The sequence below is a fragment of the Macaca thibetana genome, chromosome 1, assembly GCF_024542745.1.
Source record: "Macaca thibetana thibetana isolate TM-01 chromosome 1, ASM2454274v1, whole genome shotgun sequence".
Taxonomy (NCBI): Eukaryota; Metazoa; Chordata; class Mammalia; order Primates; family Cercopithecidae; genus Macaca; species Macaca thibetana.
In genome coordinates this window covers 191410781-191430339 of record NC_065578.1, presented here as the reverse complement: position 1 = coordinate 191430339, position 19559 = coordinate 191410781, and the positions used below count along the sequence as shown (strand labels likewise).

Below are 19559 nucleotides of genomic sequence, written 5' to 3'. Positions count from 1 at the left end.
ACTGCAGGACCTGGGAAAGTTGCTGTGCTTGTCTGCAAAATTTAGAGAGGCAGCATAGGATAGCAGCTAAAAAAGTGAGCTCTGGAACCAGACTGTTTGGGTTTCAGTTTTGGCTCAGTCATTTCCTGATGGTATGACATTAGACAGGTTACTTTTCTTTCTCTGCCTTGGTTTTCTCACCTATAAAGCGGGAGTGTAACTCTGGTATAGTGGTGAGAAGTATAAAAGCTCTTAGAAATGGTACCTGGCCTTGGAAGTGCTGTGTAAATATTAACCATTATTATTGAAAGCAGTAAGTGATACCAGATTTACCTTAAAAAGGATAAAAAAGATAGCAGGAGGAAATGCTTTCAAAAGTAGAACATTCTAGACAAATGCAAAGTGTTTATGGTCTTGGTGTTATGGTAGTTTGTTTCCTGGTGACTGAACCAGTTTTTCAAGTATTCTGTAATTCTATCCATCCATGGGTGGAAATAAATAGTGTAGTGAATACAAGCGTGGGTAGAGTCTGGGGCTAGACTGCCTGGGTTTGAGTCCCAGCTTCACCATTTACTTATTGTGTGAAGTTGGGCAAATAGTGTAACTTCTGTTTCTCAATTTCCTCATTTGTAAAAATGGGGATAATACTACTACCTGCAGCTTGGGCTGTTGGAGGATTCCATTAATATGTATTTGTCAACAGCTTGGAGTCATGCCTGGCATGACTTATTTGTGTTGGCATTATTGCTGTTTTTCTTGTGGTAGGTGCCTGCCTCCTTCCCCTACAGACATGCCCACACTTCTTCTCCACCCTTGGTCCTACGTCTTGTCTGGTGGGCTGCTTTGCCCTAGGTGTTGTGAACTAGAGAGTCGTTAGCTCCTCAGTGGGTCACAGTTGGGGAAGATGCTGGTCTTGGACAGGGACTGGCTCCCTTCCATTTGGGCCATATTGGTTGTGGGCTTGAACACTCTTTCCAGGACTCCCTGTAACCAAGTTCTTTTTTCTAGTCCCCCAGGGCCGGGAGACTGAATGGCTCTTTGGCATGGATGAGGGCCGGAAACAGCTGGCGGCCAGTGCTGGCTTCAGGAGGCTGATTACAGTGGCCCTTCACCGAGGTCAGCAGTATGAAAGCATGGACCACATCCAAGCTGAGCTGTCGGCTAGAGTTATGGAGCTGGCCCCAGCTGGGATGCCCGCCCAGCAGCAGGTAACACAGCTTTCGTACAGCTTTCATGGGTCTCTGAGGTCATGTTAGCAGCCAGGGAGGCAGAGGGAGCCTTGTCAGGATCTAGGACTAGAGTCTGTGACTCTCATCTAATCCTGGATGGGTATCAGCAACTAAGGGTTACATGGCAGGGAAACCCTGTCCTTTGCCCCAGGCAATGAGAGGAAAGTGAGTACAGTAGGGTCTGTGTCTGGGGGAGCCTCTCAGACTCGATAGACATGGCAGGACGGAAATGCTCTATACATTGCGGGCTCCAGTTCTTCTTAATTTGAGTTGCTCTGACTGTGGGTTTCTTCTTCCACACTTTTTGAGCTGGATTTTCTTGGTCATTTTGCTTCTTAGAACTATCATTATCTAAGGGTGTAAATGGGAAAGGGCCAAAACAGCTCAGCACGGTTATCCAGGTATTCACGTTGCTGGTCAGGTGTTTTATTGGGAAGGAAACTGAAGGTTTTTGCCTAAATGGTGATACGGTATTATCAGTTAACACCAACTGTGCCATCCTGGTCACCATGGGTAATGAACAAGTGATTTTACTGCAAGAACTTCATGTTGAGGAGTTGATCCTTTTTTTTTCTTTTTTGAGATAGGGTCTTGCTCTGTTGCCCAGGCTGGACTGGAGTTAAGTGGTGTGATCACAGCTCACTGCAGCCTCAGCCTCAACCTCCTGGGTTCAGACCGTCCTCCCACCTCAGCCTCTGGTAGTAACTGGGACTATAGGTGCAAACCACCATACCTGGCTAGTTTTTTTACATTTTTTTTAGAGACAGGGTCTCTCTGTGTTGCCCAAGCTTTGATCCTTCTTGATAGGTGGGAAAGCAAAGGTATCTAGAGGCTTGGTGCAAATAGTAACAGTTCTGAAAAAAAGAACCTAGGCTTCTGGGTGCCTGGCCTGTGGTTCTGTCCACTAGGCTGACTTGTGTTTACAGAAGAATGTGTGTTTGATTCTTCCTGGCCAACTTTGGGGTTGGTGACCCCTATTTCAGGGAAGCCCAGATCCTCTGGGGAGCTTCATTTGTGACCTCTCACCAGTGCCTGAGTCTGCAGGGTCAGGAGATACTGGTGATTATTAAATAGTCTTATAGGTCTTTAAAAAAAGAAATAGATATAAAGATAGGGGGAAGGAGTGGGAAAGTTTAGGGGGAAAGTATATTTTTCTCGTAAGGTTTAGAAAAATGGGGGAAAAATAGATGAGAATAATTAGGGGAAAGGAAAATTTCTCTAGATTTGGAGTGGTTGTTTCCCCCATGGATTTTGTTATCTTTATTCTTGTGTAGATTCCTTCTCATAATCATAGCCTCTTCCTGAGGGTTCCCTCTAGCTTGTGTTATTCTGGACTATTGAGAGTTCTTTTAGGGTTTACTGATGAGAAACCCCTAAAAGAACTTGGGGAGAATCAACTGCATCTCACTAGTTGTTTGGAAGATATTTATGTGTTCAGTTGATTTTCAAAAGATAAATTAAACCTCTCAGATCGGTTCAAAGGCTCCAGAAAAGTGCTTTCATAAAATGGCAAATCTTTGGAGTAGTTGTTGTTTAGAACCATGGTATAGGGATATATACACACAAAGGGGAAGGGGTTATAATTTCTCTTATTTCTTAAATGAACTACTGTTTTGACCACTATCTCTGGTTGTACCTTCAGGTGCCCTTTCTGTCTGTGGGTGGGGACATTGGGGTCCGGACGGTTCAGCACCAAGACTGCAGTGCCTTGAGCGGTAACTATGTCATCGAGGACGTGCAAGGGGATGACAAGCGATACTTCCGGCGACTGATTTTCCTTAGCAACAGGAATGTGGTGCAGTCAGAAGCCAGGTTGCTGAAGGATGTGTCTTACAAAGGTGAGGTGTCATAGGCGCCGTGGTGGGACCCAGGTGGCCATGGCATGGACTACATTTCCTGGGAGCTTGGCCGAGATGTAGAACGGACCTGGGTGTCTGTGAATTCTTAACCATCTGGACTCTTAGGGTGTGAGCAGCGATAAGCAGAGTACATTCTGTTCTTGAGCAGAGTCTGGCTCTGAAGTGATAAGGGGCGTGGGTAGTGAAGCCAAATACATGTGATAATCGCCTTAATGTCTTCAGTTTAAAGGCATCTGTTTTGCAGGTGCTCCATGTACATCTGTGTATTGTTTCAGTAGGCGTCTGTGAGGTGAGCCAGAACCATGGAAGTTGCAGGTGAGCCCTGCCCTCCATCGTGTGACTCACCTGTTTCAGAGGGTTTTGGAGTTGGCGGGTGACTTAGAGGCCATCTAGTATAGCACTGTTCAGTAGAACTGTCTGTGATGAGGGAGATGTTTAGTACCTGAGTTTCTAATGTGGTCGTGACTAACCTTATGTAGTGCTGAGCGTTTGGAATGTGGTTAGTGTAACTGAGGAACTGAATTTTTATTTTCTTTAATTCTAATTAATTTACATTTACATTTCAACAGACACAGGGGGCTAGTGGCTAGTATTGGACAGTGTAGATCTAAACCATCTCCTCTAGGATCCCTTTAAGTGGTCTCCCAGCTGTCACTCAGAAACTCCCCCTGATGGGGAATCAATAGTTTGTTTTTACCTGTGTTTCTCACAGGTTGTGTTTGTGTTTTAAAGGTGATACTTGCTCATTGAAATCACTTCAAAAGTCAAATGTAGAGGGTGAAAAGTGAACGTCCCTCACCTCTCCGTCTCTAGTGCATTTTCCCTGTCTGAGGCACAGAGATTCAGGGATGGAAGCTGAAATGGCTCTCCTGATTCCCAGTTGTTCCCTTTGCCTGGCTTGCCTGCCCTCATAGCAAGGCCATCTGGGAGGAGGGTGGAGACAGAGAATTCAGATGCTTGAGGTTGTGGACTTGCTCTGAACTAGGATCAAGTTACCCAGCGAAATGGTTTTTTTCTTTAGGGGTTTTCCCTGGCCAAGAGCACCCAAGATTGTTGAGTTTCTGCCCTATTATTTGGTCACTGTGGCTACAGGTTGGTCCAGTTTCATCTCACTGAAATCTCAGTAAAATTGCTTAAAAGGACATTTTGCCCCTTTCAGTTTGGGTTTCAGGTTTTTTCACCATTGTCATGTTCCTTGACTTCTTGGTAGCGCTTTGTTCTCATGGAAAGAATGTTCCCTCTCATGGGAGTATTGGTGAGCAAGAAGGAGAGCATATTAAAAAGTGATTTAATATCTGAAAAGCACCCCGACCCCACTCATCAATGCCTTTTGCTGCTGGGGAATGCAGCTGATCCCTATGAAGACACAGCCGTCTGTTTAGTATGATATCCTGGAGCAGTGAAGGGAGTGGGGAGAGGGAAACGGGAGTGGCTTTTTCGGATTTATTTCCTTTTGAATACTTGTGATTTTCTTCTTCAGCAAAGGTTGGTAGTGCTACCTGTGTGGCATAGCAGAAAGATGATAGGTGATGGAGACAGGCAGTCCGAGGTTCAACTCCTGTCTCTACCATCTGCTGATTCCCTATTTACTTAACACTTCAGTGGCTCAGTGTGTTCATGTGCCAAGAATTGGAATGATAAGGTTGTTAGAAGAGCGAAAAGAATAAAAGTTACGGTATAGTAATTGGCACATAGGAGGTGATTAGTAACTTTACCTTTCTTTAAAGGACTTTATGAGTAATCTTTTCTCCTGTTAGTGGCCTTACATTTCTCAGAGGGGAGGTACCAAGGCTCCTCAGTTGAGTTTTCCCAGGTTTTTGAGTGTGCATTTGCCATTTCCTTTTCCAGGTTCCTTGCATCCATTGTATATGTTAAATGTTTAACAACTGTCTCGTTGTGGGGCAGGGTGGGGGGGGCACGTCCTGATTTATAGTGTTTATCAGTTCTCTAGTATAAATACCACCACTGTGTTTGTTTGTTTTACGTTGCTTATAAAGGAATACCTGAGACTGGGTAGTTTATAAAGAAAAAAAGTTTATTTTGGCTTATGGTTCTGCAGACTGTACAAGAAGCATGGTACCAACATCTGCTTCTGGTGAGGCTTCAGGAAGCTTACAATTATCACAGAAGGTGAAGGGAGAGCAAGCACATCACATAGCAAGAGAGATGCCAGGCTTTTTTCAACAACAGCTCTAGAGTGAGAACTCACTCAATACCATGGGGAAGGCACCCAGCCATTCATGAGGGATCTGCCCTCATGACCAGCATGGTGGCTGTGACATTGGGGATCACATTTCAACATGAGGTTTGTAGGGGACAAACGTCTAAATGATTTCACTATGGCCAGTTTCAGGCTATCAACGTGATGTCAACCAGTTTGCAAAATTTTAACGATTAGGTCTTTTGAGTCTATTCAAGCCATCTGGAGCACACTGCTGCTGGTAACCCTTGCTTCCTGAGGACTAGTGTACTAAGCATGGAACTTCATATCTCTTGTTTAGCCCAGAAGAAGCGGAAAAAGGACAGGAAGAAGCAGCGGCCTGCTGATGTGGAGAACCTCCCTGCAGCCCCGGGGCAGTCCATTGATAAGAGTTACCTGTGTTGTGAACACCACAAAGCCATGATCGCTGGCCTTGCCCTGCTGAGAAACCCAGAGCTACTCCTAGGTGAGAGAGATGTCACTGCCTTCCACAGAAGGGAGCATAAAGATTACAGACCTAAACAATTGGTGTCACCTGCATTGTAGTTGAAGAACAGCGATTATAAGCTGACAGTGTATCTTTCTTCATCTCAACCATGTTAAAAGTTAATGAGCAGTCTAATTAACTGTTGCCTCAAACTCAACCTGTTATATTGAAATTGTATTGAAATATGTTAGGGTCTAAATGGCATTTTTTCTGTTCATTTCTTTTTAAAATTAAGGTATATCGTGTATTCAGTGAGACATGTAAAAATACAGAGTTTAATTATTCAGCTTTTCTATAATGCATCATTTGAACATAAGATGCAATTGTATCTTGAAGTTCTACTTTCTAAAAAGATTCATATTATAGTTAATGCAGTCATAGCCTTATTACTAATAGCAGGTTTGGATCTGACTGCATTAGTAAAAATGTTCATGTTTCTGTCTGTGATTATAACTGTTTTCACCTGAAGTCCCTGAATGTGCCTTCTTGGAACACCCTATACTTTTGTCCTATTGTAGTGTTGATATATGTCACTAGAACCTCAGTTCTTAGATTTAATTCTCAGGGATTGTCTCCTTTGGGTGACTTGTTTTTTTGTTGTCTTCCTTTGATCCCCCTGTGGTGGCTGTGCTGTGTGCTTAGGAGCAGGAGTTGGGCCTTTGTTTTCCTGTGATGTGTGGAACTTGAATGGCTTACCCTTACTTGGTGAGGGTGTCTGAGAAGACAGTGTGGCCATTTGAGTCAGGGGCAAGGGGCATTGCACTTCTTTTGCCTTTTAATCATGAGCAGGATTGCTTGGCCACTCTTCCTCCCTTTCCTAGAGAGGGTCTAATAACTCTTATAGTGAGGAATCTTCTTTTTTTTGAGACAGGGATTCACTCTTGGCCAGGCTAGAGTGCAGTGGTACGATCACAGCTCATTGCAGCCTTGACCTCCTCAGGCTCCCACCTCAGCTTACCATGTAGCTGGTACCACCGGTGTGTGTCACCATGCCCAGCTAATTTTTCTACTTTCTATAGACAGGATTTCACCATGTTGCCCAGGCTGGTCTCGAACTCCTGAGCTCAAGTAATCTGCCCACCTCGACCTCCCAAAGTGCTGGGATTACAGGTGTGAGCTACTGCCCCGGCCACTTTGAGATCTTTAAGAGACCATAATAATAACACATTAGTTCACCTTCTGGATCTAGTCATCATGAATCCAGGATTGAGTTATCAGATGTCAAATTGACTCTTAGATTTCTGGAATGAGACAGGGAGACCTCTAAATCTTGTATCCCCTGAGTGGAGACAGTGAGCTGACCTAGGCTTTTGCCTTCCCTGAGGCTGGTACAGAATTTTCCAGTGAACAGATGGCAATGTGATGCTCTATTCTTTTTTTACAGAGATCCCACTGGCATTGTTGGTGGTAGGCCTGGGCGGAGGCAGCCTCCCCCTCTTTGTCCACGATCATTTCCCAAAGTCCTGCATCGATGCTGTGGAGATCGACCCCTCCATGTTGGAAGTGGCCACCCAGTGGTTTGGCTTCTCCCAGAGTGACAGAATGAAGGTCCACATTGCAGACGGCCTGGACTATATCGCCAGCCTGGCAGGAGGAGGAGAAGGTACTGCTCTTGGAGCATTTGAAGAGGTGTTGAAGGATGATTGGTCTGACATTGTCAGGCCCGTAAGGGCCTCTACAGTTTATCTCTAAGAGAGTGGCATGAGTTCATTCCAGTCTTCAGCCTGTTCATTTGTTGATATACTTACTCACTAGAATACCAGCTATATACTTAGCACTGTGTCAGGTATGAATGTATAGCAATAAGTAAAACAGGCCATTCCTGCCCTTATGGTGCTAACAGACCAGTGGGCTTTTTTCTGACCTGTAAGCTTGTCATTTCCTCACCATCTTAGGAAACCTGAAGTCTAACTGGGCAAAGAAACAGAGAAGAAAAGGTGGAATGTGTGTTGGGAGGTGTTTCTTGTAAATATTTCAACTGGAGGTAAAGCCAGAAATAGAGCAAAACAGTATTCATGTAAGATCAGTGGTTTACAACCTCAGGGTCCGACATTTGGTAATGTATGGAGACAATTTTTGGTTGTCACAGATCAGGGGGTGAGGGATGTTGCTACTGACATCTAACTGGTAGAGATCTAGGATGCTAGTAAACATTTTACAATGTGCAGGACAGGCACTGATGATAGAATTATCTGGCCCAGAATTTCCACGGTGCTGAGGTGGAGAAACCTTGATGCAGATGCTACTCTATGGGAATTCTGATAGGCCTTCTGCAACTAGAATTAAGGTTCCATTTGCTCTAGTAATTTGCATCCCAGATTTAGGACAAAAACCATAAGCATAATAATTTTCTGCAAAATACTAGGGACAGTAACTCTGCTTATTATACAAATAGGCTGCTGGTGACTTTAGTACTTTCTGGAGCTTAAGTCCTTCGGGGAGAAGGCAGTTAGGTTGGTTCAGTTCTGCTGGGGAGCTCAGGACACCCTTCCTGGTCTGCTTATTCCATAACAGATACTCTGGTCTCATTGGATTAGAATATTTTCCAGTAAGAGTGTGGCAAACTAGGATGCCTGGGACGAATATTGAACCGATGCTATCTTAATTTTAATTGCAAGCTGAATTGAATTATAACAGTTTCACAGGTTCCCTCTCTGAGGCTAGGGTTAGTTTAGGTGCCCAAGCCCAGATAGCTAATATGGTGAAGTATTTACGACAGTGCCATGCACATGGTAAGTACTTAATCCACGATGTTACTGCTGTTGTTATCTATAGATTAATTTTCAATGGCTCTGCCCATCTTCTGTAACACTAAAATGTTTCAGATTACTGGAGGGCTCAAGGCTGCAAATGCAGGCTATTGTTTTCCTCGGACTTTGATGAGCCAACATGTTCTCTTTGTAAGAAACCAAAATCAGATCTGTGCTATGAACAATGATAAGCATGCAGCAGTCCTAATTAAATACTTATTAATTATTGAATAATTACTACCACAGTCTCAAAATTTTCTAAAAACATGTCAGTGGCATTGCAGACCTGCCCCTATAAAAACAATTTAACATTATAGTAAGGAGCAGATCCAATTCTTCATCAGTTCTTTCTCACCCATTTAGCAAAATCATTTCTTTCTTGAGTCAGCTCTTGTTCATGGAACTATAAAGATAACACTAACTGAAATTTCAGAACATTTTCTCCTATGAGGTAAAATACGCTGTTTTCAGAGTTAAAAGTTACCATTTACTGGGTCAGCCTTTAAAGGCTTAGTCAGCTGCTTTGTCTAGATCAGTGGTCCTCAACGCTGACTGTATTTAGAATTACCTGGAAAGCTCAAGAAAAATACCAGAGGCTTCCCATCTCTCCTCTCATCTGCCCCCTACCACTCCAGGATGTTTTATTCTGTTGGTCACAGTGTAGTCCGCATTAGAAGCTTCCCAAGGTGATTGTAATGTTCTGCCACAGTCAAAAGCCACTGGTGTTGATGGCCTCTTAACCAAGAAATATTCATGCTAAAGTGGACCCCATTAATGTTTTTGCCTTTGGAAGGTGCTTTTAAATGTGGAAGAATGTTCCATCTTTACTATGGGACACTCTGAACCCTGATGACAAGGACTGCCCTGGGCCATGATGTCAGTGCCCTTATAGGCAAACCACATCCTCTGTGTCATCCTTCTGACTTAGTCACCATGCCCACCACTGGTAAAGAGGAGGTATAGTGTAGGAATGTAAAATGGTATTATTTTATCCAGCAAAGACAAGGACTTGTTTCCTTCTTTTTCCCAGCACGGCCTTGCTACGATGTCATAATGTTTGATGTTGACAGTAAGGACCCAACACTGGGAATGAGTTGTCCACCCCCAGCATTTGTGGAGCAATCTTTTCTACAGAACGTTAAAAGCATCTTGACTCCTGAAGGTATGGAGAACAAAAGGTTGGAGAGGGAGGAGGGAAGGGACCATTAAAAGAAAAATTTATCTTTTTAATGAGAAATGCACAGAAGTGCGAGCTCGATCAGCTTTTCCAAATTGAATACACCCATTTACTAGCACCAGACACAGAAAATTTCCAGCTTGCCAGAAGTCTATCCCTTATCCCCTTTCAGTAACTTGTCCTCGCAAGAGTAATCACTATCTTAACATCTGTCCACCCAGCTTAATTGTGCCTGTTCTTGTTCTTTATATAAATGGAATCATATGGAATGTTGGAATGTTCTTTTTTTTTTTTGAGACAGGGTGTTGCTTTGTTTCCCAGGCTGGAGTGCAGTGGCATGATCATGGCTCACTGTAGCCTCAAACTCCTGGTCTCAAGGAATCCTCCCACCTCAGTCATCTGAGTAGCTGGGACTACAGGTGGATGCCACCAGGCCTGGCTACTTTTTTTATTTTTATTTTTTGTAGAGACAGGATCTCACTATGTTGCCGAGGCTGGTCTCAAACTCCTAGCCTCAAGCGATCCTCCTACCTTGGCCTCCCAAAGTGCTGGGATTACAGGCATGAGCCACTGCACTTGGCTGAATGTACTCTTTCAGTGCCCATTTTCTTTCACTCAACATGATGTTTGTGAGACTCATTCACAGTGTTGTGTTTACATGGCTTATTTTTATTGCTGTGTTGTATCATGTGACTTAACGCAATTCATTTATCCATTCTGCTGTTGGTATTTGGTTTGTTTCCTGTGTGGGTCTATTATAAGTAGTGCTGCCATTAGCATGTTAGTATATGCCTTTTGATGAATTATGTTTTCAGATCTCTTGAGTCTATACACAGGGTTGTAATTGCTGGATCATAGGTTATGGGTATGTTTGGCTTTTGTAGATGCTACCACACAGTTTTACAAAGTGGTTGTAGCAGTTCACACTCCCCCTAGCATGGTGATGCTAGCTACTACGTGATGCTTCCTACACGTGCTGTACCAGGCAGTGTGTTATTTAATCTTCATAGCAGTCCATTGTTTGAATGAGGAAACTGAGGTTGAAGATTTCCCAAGGTGACGCAAGGTAACATTTGGGGCTCCAACCCAGTGCCTTGTCACCTCAAAACTGGAGCCTTTAATCCTTATGTTAACAGCCCTTTAGGTGTTTTTGATTTGGTGTAAGGCACTGTGGTAACTGACTTGATTTGGAATCTTAATTGTCAGAAGTCAAGGTAACCTTGGCCCTCTCACTGGTTAATAAATACTCTATGGTATGTATGTCAAGAATGTAATATCCCTGTAGAGTTGGTAAATTTTACTTTTGTAGGGAATCACTTTCTATGAATTGATTGAGACGAAGTCTCATTCTGTCACCCAGGCTGGATTTTAGCTCACTGCAACCTCTGCCTCCCAGGTTCAAGAGATTCTCCTGCTTCAGCCCCCCTAGCAGCTCCTGCCTCAGCCTCCCTAGCAGCTGGGATTACAGGGGTTCACCACCATGCCCAGCTAATTTTTATATTTTTAGTAGAGCCGAGGTTTCACCATTTTGGCCAGGCTGGTCTCAAACTCATGACTTTCAGTGATATGCCTGCCTCAGCCTCCCAAAGTGATATGATCATAGACCTGAGCCACCGTGCCCGGCTGGGAATCACTTCTTTCTCAAAGCAATTCTTTGGGAAACTGAGGTGTGGAGAATGGTAAGATAATGTGTGAGTAGCACAGAAGAGCAAGAAATAAAGCTGAAGTTTGTCTGTGGCTCACATGCTCCCCATGCTTTTCTCCATCTGCCTTTCTATGCTGTGTATTCTCTGCAAACTCACCACCATCATAAGTGCGTTTTAGCCCATCAGTCTCCTTGGGACAGGAATTGGTATTTTCCTCAAAGCCGATCCTTATCTTTGATATGTCTCCTGATGTGAGGTCATTCTGACTTTTCTTCCTACCCTATAGGTGTTTTTATTCTCAACCTCGTGTGCCGAGACTTGGGGCTAAAGGACTCAGTGCTGGCTGGGCTCAAGGCAGTGTTCCCCCTCCTATATGTCCGGCGAATTGAGGGTGAAGTGAATGAGATCCTGTTCTGTCAGCTGCACCCTGAGCAAAAACTTGCCACACCAGAGCTCCTAGAAACAGCCCAGGCTTTGGAGCAGACCCTGAGGAAGCCTGGGAGGGGTTGGGATGACACGTTTGTCTTGTCAGATATGCTCAAGACGGTGAAGATTGTATGATTGCTTAGGCCAAGCAGCCCTCCTGCCTAGACTGACCTTGGACTCCCAGCCTGCCAGAGATTGAAGAAATACAACGCACAGTACTTTTTAAGCTTCATATTTTTCTCGGTTTCACACTCAGCTACATGTGACCTCCAGCTTGGTGAGGTTGCCTGAAGATTAGGGAAAATAAAAATGTCCTTCCCATCTTGTCCTCTTTAGTACCACTTGGGTTGGTTCGTCTTTGCTTCCTACACCATGTCCTTGTGTAGAATTCCCTGCTGAAGCCCCTAGCACACACTGCATGCCTTAACAAGTATGTGCAAGCCCCTCAGGATTCAAGACAGCCAGATTTTATTGCATCTCTACTTATACTGGTTTGCTTTTGATTTATTCCTCTATTAGTTCTGTAGGAGTGATCTCAAGTGAGATAGCAGAGCAAGATGCCAAAAGACTATAAACAGAGTAAGGTTTCTATAGATGTGAGACAGATCTGAGAGAGCATTTACTCTGTCTCCCTGTGGGTGAAACTGCTGCTGAAATGGTTCCAATTTTTAGGAATCTGCTAACCCACTTCATTATTTGACAGCTTTCCTTGACTCAAACCTTGTAGCCTAAGCCATTTGTCTTTTGCTCAGTGGAGGGAGTGTATGGACCCGGCCCCATGGCTTTGCATGTCAAAGACCTGGCAGACTAAAGTGTCTGGTGTTTGTTTACTCACATTCGTTGAGTGACAGCTATGTGCCAGACTCTGCGTAAAGAGTGGTGGCAGAAGTGAAAATGTTTAAGAATGACCAAAAACATTACTAATGAAAGTTAATGTGTTCCAGGCATTCTTCTAAGTGGTTTACATGCACTGTCTCATTTAATCTGAGATAAAGGATAGTTAAGCCCAAACTGTATCTAAACCCAAATCTCACTTGGCTGGAAACATCAATCTTAACCATTTATTGAGAACCATTAAACCAATGATTCCAAGACTGGCTTGAATTTTGTCTTTCCTAATTATACCAAGGTTGATTTAATGAGCAGTGCCGTGGAAAATAGGCATTGTCACCATTCACCACCTGGCTTATCTTTCCACAGACCCTTTAAAAATGGACCCCAACCTTTCAGATGAAGCATACAGATGCTCTTCATCCTACAATGGGGTTATACCCTCATAAATCTATCATAAATAGAAAATGCATTTAATACCCTGCTAAGCCGTTGTAAACTTGAAAAGTTGTAAGTCAGAGACTGTCTGTATTTCAGTGAGGTTGTCATCCTTAGAAAATAGTGTCAGTCCATTAAGGAGAGGAGAGAGTGCAGAGAAGTGTTTTTAGATCTTATCCATTAGAAATACTTGGTGCTCTTTCTTTAGGCCGGAGTCTTCCCCGGAACCCCGTAATGGGAAGATTATCCCTCATGTCAGGTCTGTGTACCCCAGAGGACCTTACTTGGCAAGTCTTTTCTTTTTTCTTCTTTTTTTTTGAGACAGGGTCTCTCTGTCACCCAGGCTGGAGTGCATTGGCACCATCACGGCTCACTACAGCCTTGACCTTTTGGGCTCAGATGATCCTCCCAACTCTCAGCCTCCCAGGTAGCTGGGGCTACAGCATGTACCACCACACCTGGCTCATTTTTTCGTAGAGACACAGTTTTGCCATGTTGCCCAGGCTGGTCTCTTGACTCCTGGGCTGAAGCCATCCACCTGCCTTGGCCTCCCAAAGTGTTGAGATTACAGGCGTGAGCCACTGTGCCTGGCCACTTCATTTTTTTTTTTTTTTTTTTTAAAATCTCTGAGCTTGTGCAGTGTCAGGATGGGTTATAGAGGCCCAGGGTCTGAGTCAGAGGAGCTTGTCTGCCTGTCCTTGGTCATATCACCCTCATGCTATGCAGAGTTTGGAGCAGCACATTTGGGTGGCACGGCCAAGCTCGGCATCATCAGAATGATAAGGTTTCAGTTACATCTTAGGGGGAATGGTCCACAGAGTTAGGCACGGATTTACATGTCGCTTCCCACATTCGGAGGTGGGAAGAGGCACTCATGGGTGATGATTATCAAGACTTAAGTATAAAAGAAGAAGGAAATTGGTTATGTGCTGAAGGCTTGAGAAAGACCAAGGGACAGGAGTCAGTTTTTGGCTTAATTTCCTACAAAGGAAATTTGTACCAATGGAGACCAGTATGTTCACCAGAACACTTGGTGGCTGCAGCCTGCTTACTCAAACCCTAGTCTGACTGCCCTCTGGAGCTTGCTGGATTGTGAGGAAAGTTGTGTGTGTACAGACAGCCATTGGCCTGAATCCCATCTTTTCCACTGGAGAGCTTTTCGCTTTTGCACTAATGACAGGCAAATGGTTCCTTATGGGAATTTTGCCTAACTTTAGGGGTGAGAGCTCTAGAGGAGGGGGAGGGTTGGAAGCTTCAATGCCTACCAGACCAAGCAAGTAACAAATATGTAGAGCGAGTGAACCAGGTATAAAACAAAAAGGCTAGGATGAGACCTGTGGCAAACCAGAGAATAAATGTCTCCTCTAAAGGTAGCGGCTGTCCCAGCTGAGTTGTCTTGCAGGAGCACTGTCCTAGCATAGCTAGGTCTTTTAAGAGAAGCCAGAAATCTTGTGTGTGTGTGTGTTGACATTAAAATGTTGGCCAATCAGTATACATCTTCAAGCTATAATCTATTTTGCATAGAGACAGATAGGGGAGACAGCCTACAAAATGCCTGAGAATCTGGCATGCACCCTGGTTCTGAGTACAAAACAAGGAGCAAGCCGATAGCAATGAGTTACAAAAGTCTGGAAAAGTCTTATCTATGACCTCAATTTTCTTTAATGGCTACAGCTGAGTGGGGATGGTCCCATCATCCTTGGGAGAGTGTACAATTTAGCTTCCCAGGACTATCAGAGAACTGAATGAGAATAAATCACATGACAGTTTGCGCCTCTGCCCCCCCCCTTCCTAAACAAGTTCTGTGACAATGTAAAATTGGTAAGGCTGCCTATTGCCCTTCTCTGCCTTTTTGCCCTTGTTCCCTACCAATTTTTCAGTGTGTGCCTCCAGTCTTCTGTCATAGCTGCCTGCTAACTGGGCCTCTTCTCTAAGTCTGTCTTCTTATGGGTTGGGTAGACCAGTAGTTACTCTTTTTTTTTTTTTTTTTTTTTTTTTTTTTTGAGATAGGATCTCACTCTGTTGCCCAGACTGGAGTGAAGAGGCACGATTTTGGCTTACTGCCACCTCTGCCTCCCAGTCTCAAGGAGCCCTCTCGCCTCAGCCTCCTGAGTAGCTGGGACTACAGGCGCACACCACCATGCCCAGCTCATTTTTGTATTTTTGGTGGAGACAGGGTTTCACCATGTTGTCCAGGCTGGTCTTGAACTCCTGGGCTCAAGCAATCTGCCTGCCTTGGCCTCCCAAAGTGCTAGGATTACAGATGTGAGCCACGGTGCCTGGCACAACCAGCAGTTATTCTCAGCTGCACATTGGAGTCATCGGATATGGTAAGCAAAATAATGTTCTCCCAAAGATGTCCATGTCCTAATCCTTGCAACCTATGAATGTTACATTACACTACATGACAAAGGGAAATTAATGTAGCAGATGGATTTGGTGTTGTTAATGAGTTGTCTTCAAAATAGGGAGATTATTTTGAGTAATCAAATTCAGACACTTGGTGGACTCCACATAATCTCAAGAGTCTTAAAATGTGGAAGAGGGAGGCAGAAGAGTCAGTGTCAGAGTGAAGCAATGTGAGGAAGACTCACCACTCACTGCTAGCTTTGAAGACCATAGGCCACTAGCTAAGGAACGTGGGCAGCCTCTAGAAGCTGGAGAAGGTAAGAAAACTAGAGCTTCCCTAGAGCTTCCGGCAGGGAGTGCAACTCCACCAATACCTTGAGTGTAGCTCAGTGAGACCCATTTTGGACTGCTGATACGGAACTATAAGATAATGAATTTGTGTTGTTTTAAGCCCCTACATTTGCAGTAACTTTACAGCACCCCTAGAAATGGAATTTACCTGGGAAGCTTTAAAAAATGCCTAGGCCTGGCCCCACCCCCACAGACTGATTTAATTGGCCTGGAGTGCAGCCTGTGCATCAGAATTTTAAAAAAGCTTTCCAGGTGATGGATGCTGTTTTGCAGCCAAAATTGAGGACCCCTGGGGTAGAGGTTCTGTGGATGGATATGTTACAAGGTAAGGGGGAAGGAATTGCTAGTCTCATTAATGACTGCTGGCTTAGCTCTGAAATGCAAACATCAGCAGTCACTTGGTGATTGGAACATACTCCCCTCCCACCTTCACACTAGCCCACACCTTTTAGCTCTTTGCCCTTTGAGTGGATGGCAGTAGTGTGAGGAGTCAACTTGTTGCATTGGGCGATTTCCTCCATGGGGCACAGCACCCTCACTCCCTGCTATAATTGGGCCCTGAGTGTACCTCCCAAGGACTGCTTAATAAAGCTCAAAGTCTAGCAAACCATAAGTCATGCAGTTTCCCTCTTGTGGCTTGTCTTGCCATTTGGTTCCTGCAGATTTTTAACAGCTAAATGGTCGATCATAAAAAGAATCATTAAGTTGGATTTTTCTTTTTTTTTATACCCAATTGGCATTTTTTTTGGAGAGGTTGTTCTGTGCCAGACACTGTGCTTGTGCTAATAAAAAGAAAGACAGCTTCTGCTCACCAACTAGCTGGGGAGAACAAATTACACAGCACGTGGATGAGTTCAGCAACCACCTGTGCATAAAGCGTAAGGGCAGCATACGAGATGGTCAGATGTTTGGTAAGAGTCTTCTTAGATCCTCCCGCTGGGCAGACAAAAAAATCCAGCCTCAATAAAAACTGCCCCCTTAAAGTGACGGAAGGCTGGACTCATGGTTTTGTTTTTCCATCCCAGGTCTCACTTGGTTCCTGTGCTTCCCACTAGATGGCACTAGAAATCACATTTAAGTGCTTGGGTGCTGTAAATAATTCTTCTTGGGAACATGGCACTTCCAGGGGCTCTTTCACCTGAGCCATATTTCCTGTGTCTTTCTCTGGTCAGTAAAGACAGACTTCTACTTGACCTATTGTTCTCTTGCTTCACCTGGTAGCCTATGCCCTCTGCTCTTCCACTGTCACCTGTTTTCCTTGCCACGCACATGGAGACAGCACCATTTTCTCCAACGGTGGAAGCCTGTATAAGGCAGAGATCCTTTTACCCCTACATCCCTGATTTTAGAAGTAATGGCAGGAAATACAGCAATGGAATAATGCTAGTAAGACGTGAAGCTAGCGGCATATAAGAAGACAAAAATGTAACAACATACATCTGGGCCTGAGCTGGCATGTCTTCAAGTTTTCTGCCAAGATGTAAGTCATTTTTATCATAGTAGTAAACTGGTAGATAAATGCTAGTAGAAGTAAAATTTGATTGAAATGGATTTTTTTTTTGGAAACCTACCTGCAGTGGGTTGAATAGTGACTCTAAAAAGAAATATCCAAGCGTTAAACCCCAGAACCTATAAATGTGAGCTTATTTGGAAAAAGGGCCTTTTGCAGATGTAATTAAGTTGAGAATCTCAAGCTGAGATTATGTTGGATTGGCGTGGACCTTAAATCCAATGATAAGGACTTAGAATGGAAGGGGAAACGAGACAAGGGAGACACGGGAGAAGGACATATGAAGACAGAGGTAGACTGGGGAGACATCCCCGCAAGCCAAAGAATGACAGGGATTGCTAGCAGCTACCAGAAGCTAGGAAAGAGGCAAGGAATGATTCTCCCTCAGAGCCTCCAGAGGGACCCACCCGCTGACACTTTGCAGACTTCTGGCCTTTACAGTTGTGAGAGAATAAATGTCAATTGGCTTAAGCCATCAAGTTTGTGGTAATTTGTTTCAGCAGCCTTGGGGAATGAATATATAGCCTAAAAGGGCTTTGTGCCACCCCACAGAACCATTAACGCTAGTCTCATTAATGACTGCTGGTTTGGCTCTGAAATGCAAACATCAGCAGTCACTTGGTAATTGGAATATATTCCCCTCCCACCTTCACACTAGCCCACACCTTAGCTCCTTGCCCTTTGAGTGAATGGCAGTGGTGTGAGGAGTTTGGCCTCCCAAAGTGCATGGGCTCCGGGCCACATGCTACCCCAGATGTGTTTAGCCTTCACCAGACATTTTAAATAAAATCGATAGATTAGAAAATCATTTTATACAAAATCTTTAAAATCTCTGGATTCTTTTGAGAATTTAGAAGTTCCTGTGATGACAGGCCCATGTTCATGCTTGGCTGGAACTGGCAAGCATCTGTGCCTTGTGGATGGGTGGTGTTTGCCACAGTCCTCACTGCTTTCTGTGTCTTTCGTGCATTTATGTTACATGCCTGGTCCTGCAGGCATTATAGTTTGTAGCTCCTACAAATGTGGCAGGATAGGTAGGCTGGGAGACACAATCCCTTTTTTAGAATATGGGGAAAGGAGTTCCTGGTTTTGTAGTCAGTAGTTCTGGGTGTTTTTTTGTTATATAGCAGCACAGCTTAGAAGGTGGTTTCAAAATCTGGTTGCACAACAAAGCCATCTGGGGTCCATTTCCTATGTACTGATTCTGGACCATATCCCAGACCTACTATGTCAGAATCTTGGGGGTGTGTGTGTGTGGGTTGGGGTGGGGGGGGGTGATGGAGTAGGACGGTGGTAGAGCCAAGGAATCTGCATTTATAAAACTCTTCAAGCAATTCTGATAATAAACAGGCCTAGAAATAGCTGCCATAGGATATTATTTTTCAGCACTGGAAAGGGAGGCAGTTTGGGTTTTCTATTTCACTGGAGATCTTTGAGGCATGTTGTTTTAAAAAAAAGTCAAGATGGCAGAAGTGGAGCAGAAAAAGCAGCGAAGCAGAAGCAGCAGACCTTCTGCAAGTTCACCTCCTGCGGCGTGCACCCCGACCTGCTGCGGGACTTGTCACGCGAGCAGCGAATGAAGCTGCACTGTGGCCTATGGCAGAACCAGCACTCGCTGCTGAAGGGCCTGTGCAAGGTCAAGAAGTGGGCACTGCCTATGCAGAAGCCAGAGGTGGTGAACGCGCACCTGCAGGACATGATCATCCTGCCCGAGATGGGAGACAAGATGGTGGATAGCATGGTGGGCGTCTACAACGGCAAAGCCTTCAACCAAGTGGAGGGCAAGCCCGAGAGGATTGGCCATTACCTCGATCACCTACAAGCTTGTGAAGCACTGCCCGGCCAGGCATCAGAACCACCCACTCTTCCCGTTTCACCGCCCTCAAGGAGTCTGCTCAGCCAATAAAGGCACACACATTTCTTAAATAAAAAAATAAATAAATAATAACAAAATGTCTTTTCTCACGGAAATTTGAATGATTGCAATATTTTGTGGAGCTAAGGGTTTGAATTAGATTCGTTCTATTTATGAAACCAAGAAACTTGGTTTCTAGCTACAAACCAAGAGTGGCAAAACAAGATTGGTTCTTTAATGAAGGCATAAAATAAACACCTAATCAATATAGTGATATCTTTTATTTATCTAGGCAAGATGGTACAATACTCTGCAGGACCCCTTCAGCACATCAACAAGTCCTATAGCCCGTCTTCTCTGTTTATTCTCATAAAAGCTGGAAATAGTTATTTCAGAGTTGTAGATTAAATCTCAGCTGAACCAGTACTATGCCTACAAGATGGTACTGTCCTCTGCAGGGCCTCTTCAGCAG

At 44.3% G+C, this 19559-nt stretch overlaps 2 protein-coding genes across 2 annotated transcripts in view; both read left to right on the top strand.

The window, feature by feature from the left end:
* METTL13 (methyltransferase 13, eEF1A lysine and N-terminal methyltransferase) overlaps nucleotides 1–12845 on the top strand; it is a 52991-nt gene extending 40146 nt beyond the window's left edge. The window contains exons 7-12 of the mRNA XM_050767846.1: nucleotides 988–1187; nucleotides 2851–3046; nucleotides 5569–5733; nucleotides 7139–7357; nucleotides 9535–9666; nucleotides 11614–12845. Of these exons, the coding sequence (XP_050623803.1) occupies nucleotides 988–1187; nucleotides 2851–3046; nucleotides 5569–5733; nucleotides 7139–7357; nucleotides 9535–9666; nucleotides 11614–11888 (1187 nt within the window). The 3' untranslated portion in view covers nucleotides 11889–12845. The remainder of the gene's footprint in view (nucleotides 1–987; nucleotides 1188–2850; nucleotides 3047–5568; nucleotides 5734–7138; nucleotides 7358–9534; nucleotides 9667–11613) is intronic.
* A 5691-nt stretch (nucleotides 12846–18536) lies between these two features.
* LOC126941463 (40S ribosomal protein S15-like) lies at nucleotides 18537–19138 on the top strand. Its single transcript, XM_050768120.1, has one exon. It carries the CDS (start codon nucleotides 18809–18811, stop codon nucleotides 19136–19138), a length of 330 nt encoding a protein of 109 aa, XP_050624077.1. The 5' UTR covers nucleotides 18537–18808.
* The last annotated feature ends 421 nt before the right edge of the window (nucleotides 19139–19559 follow it).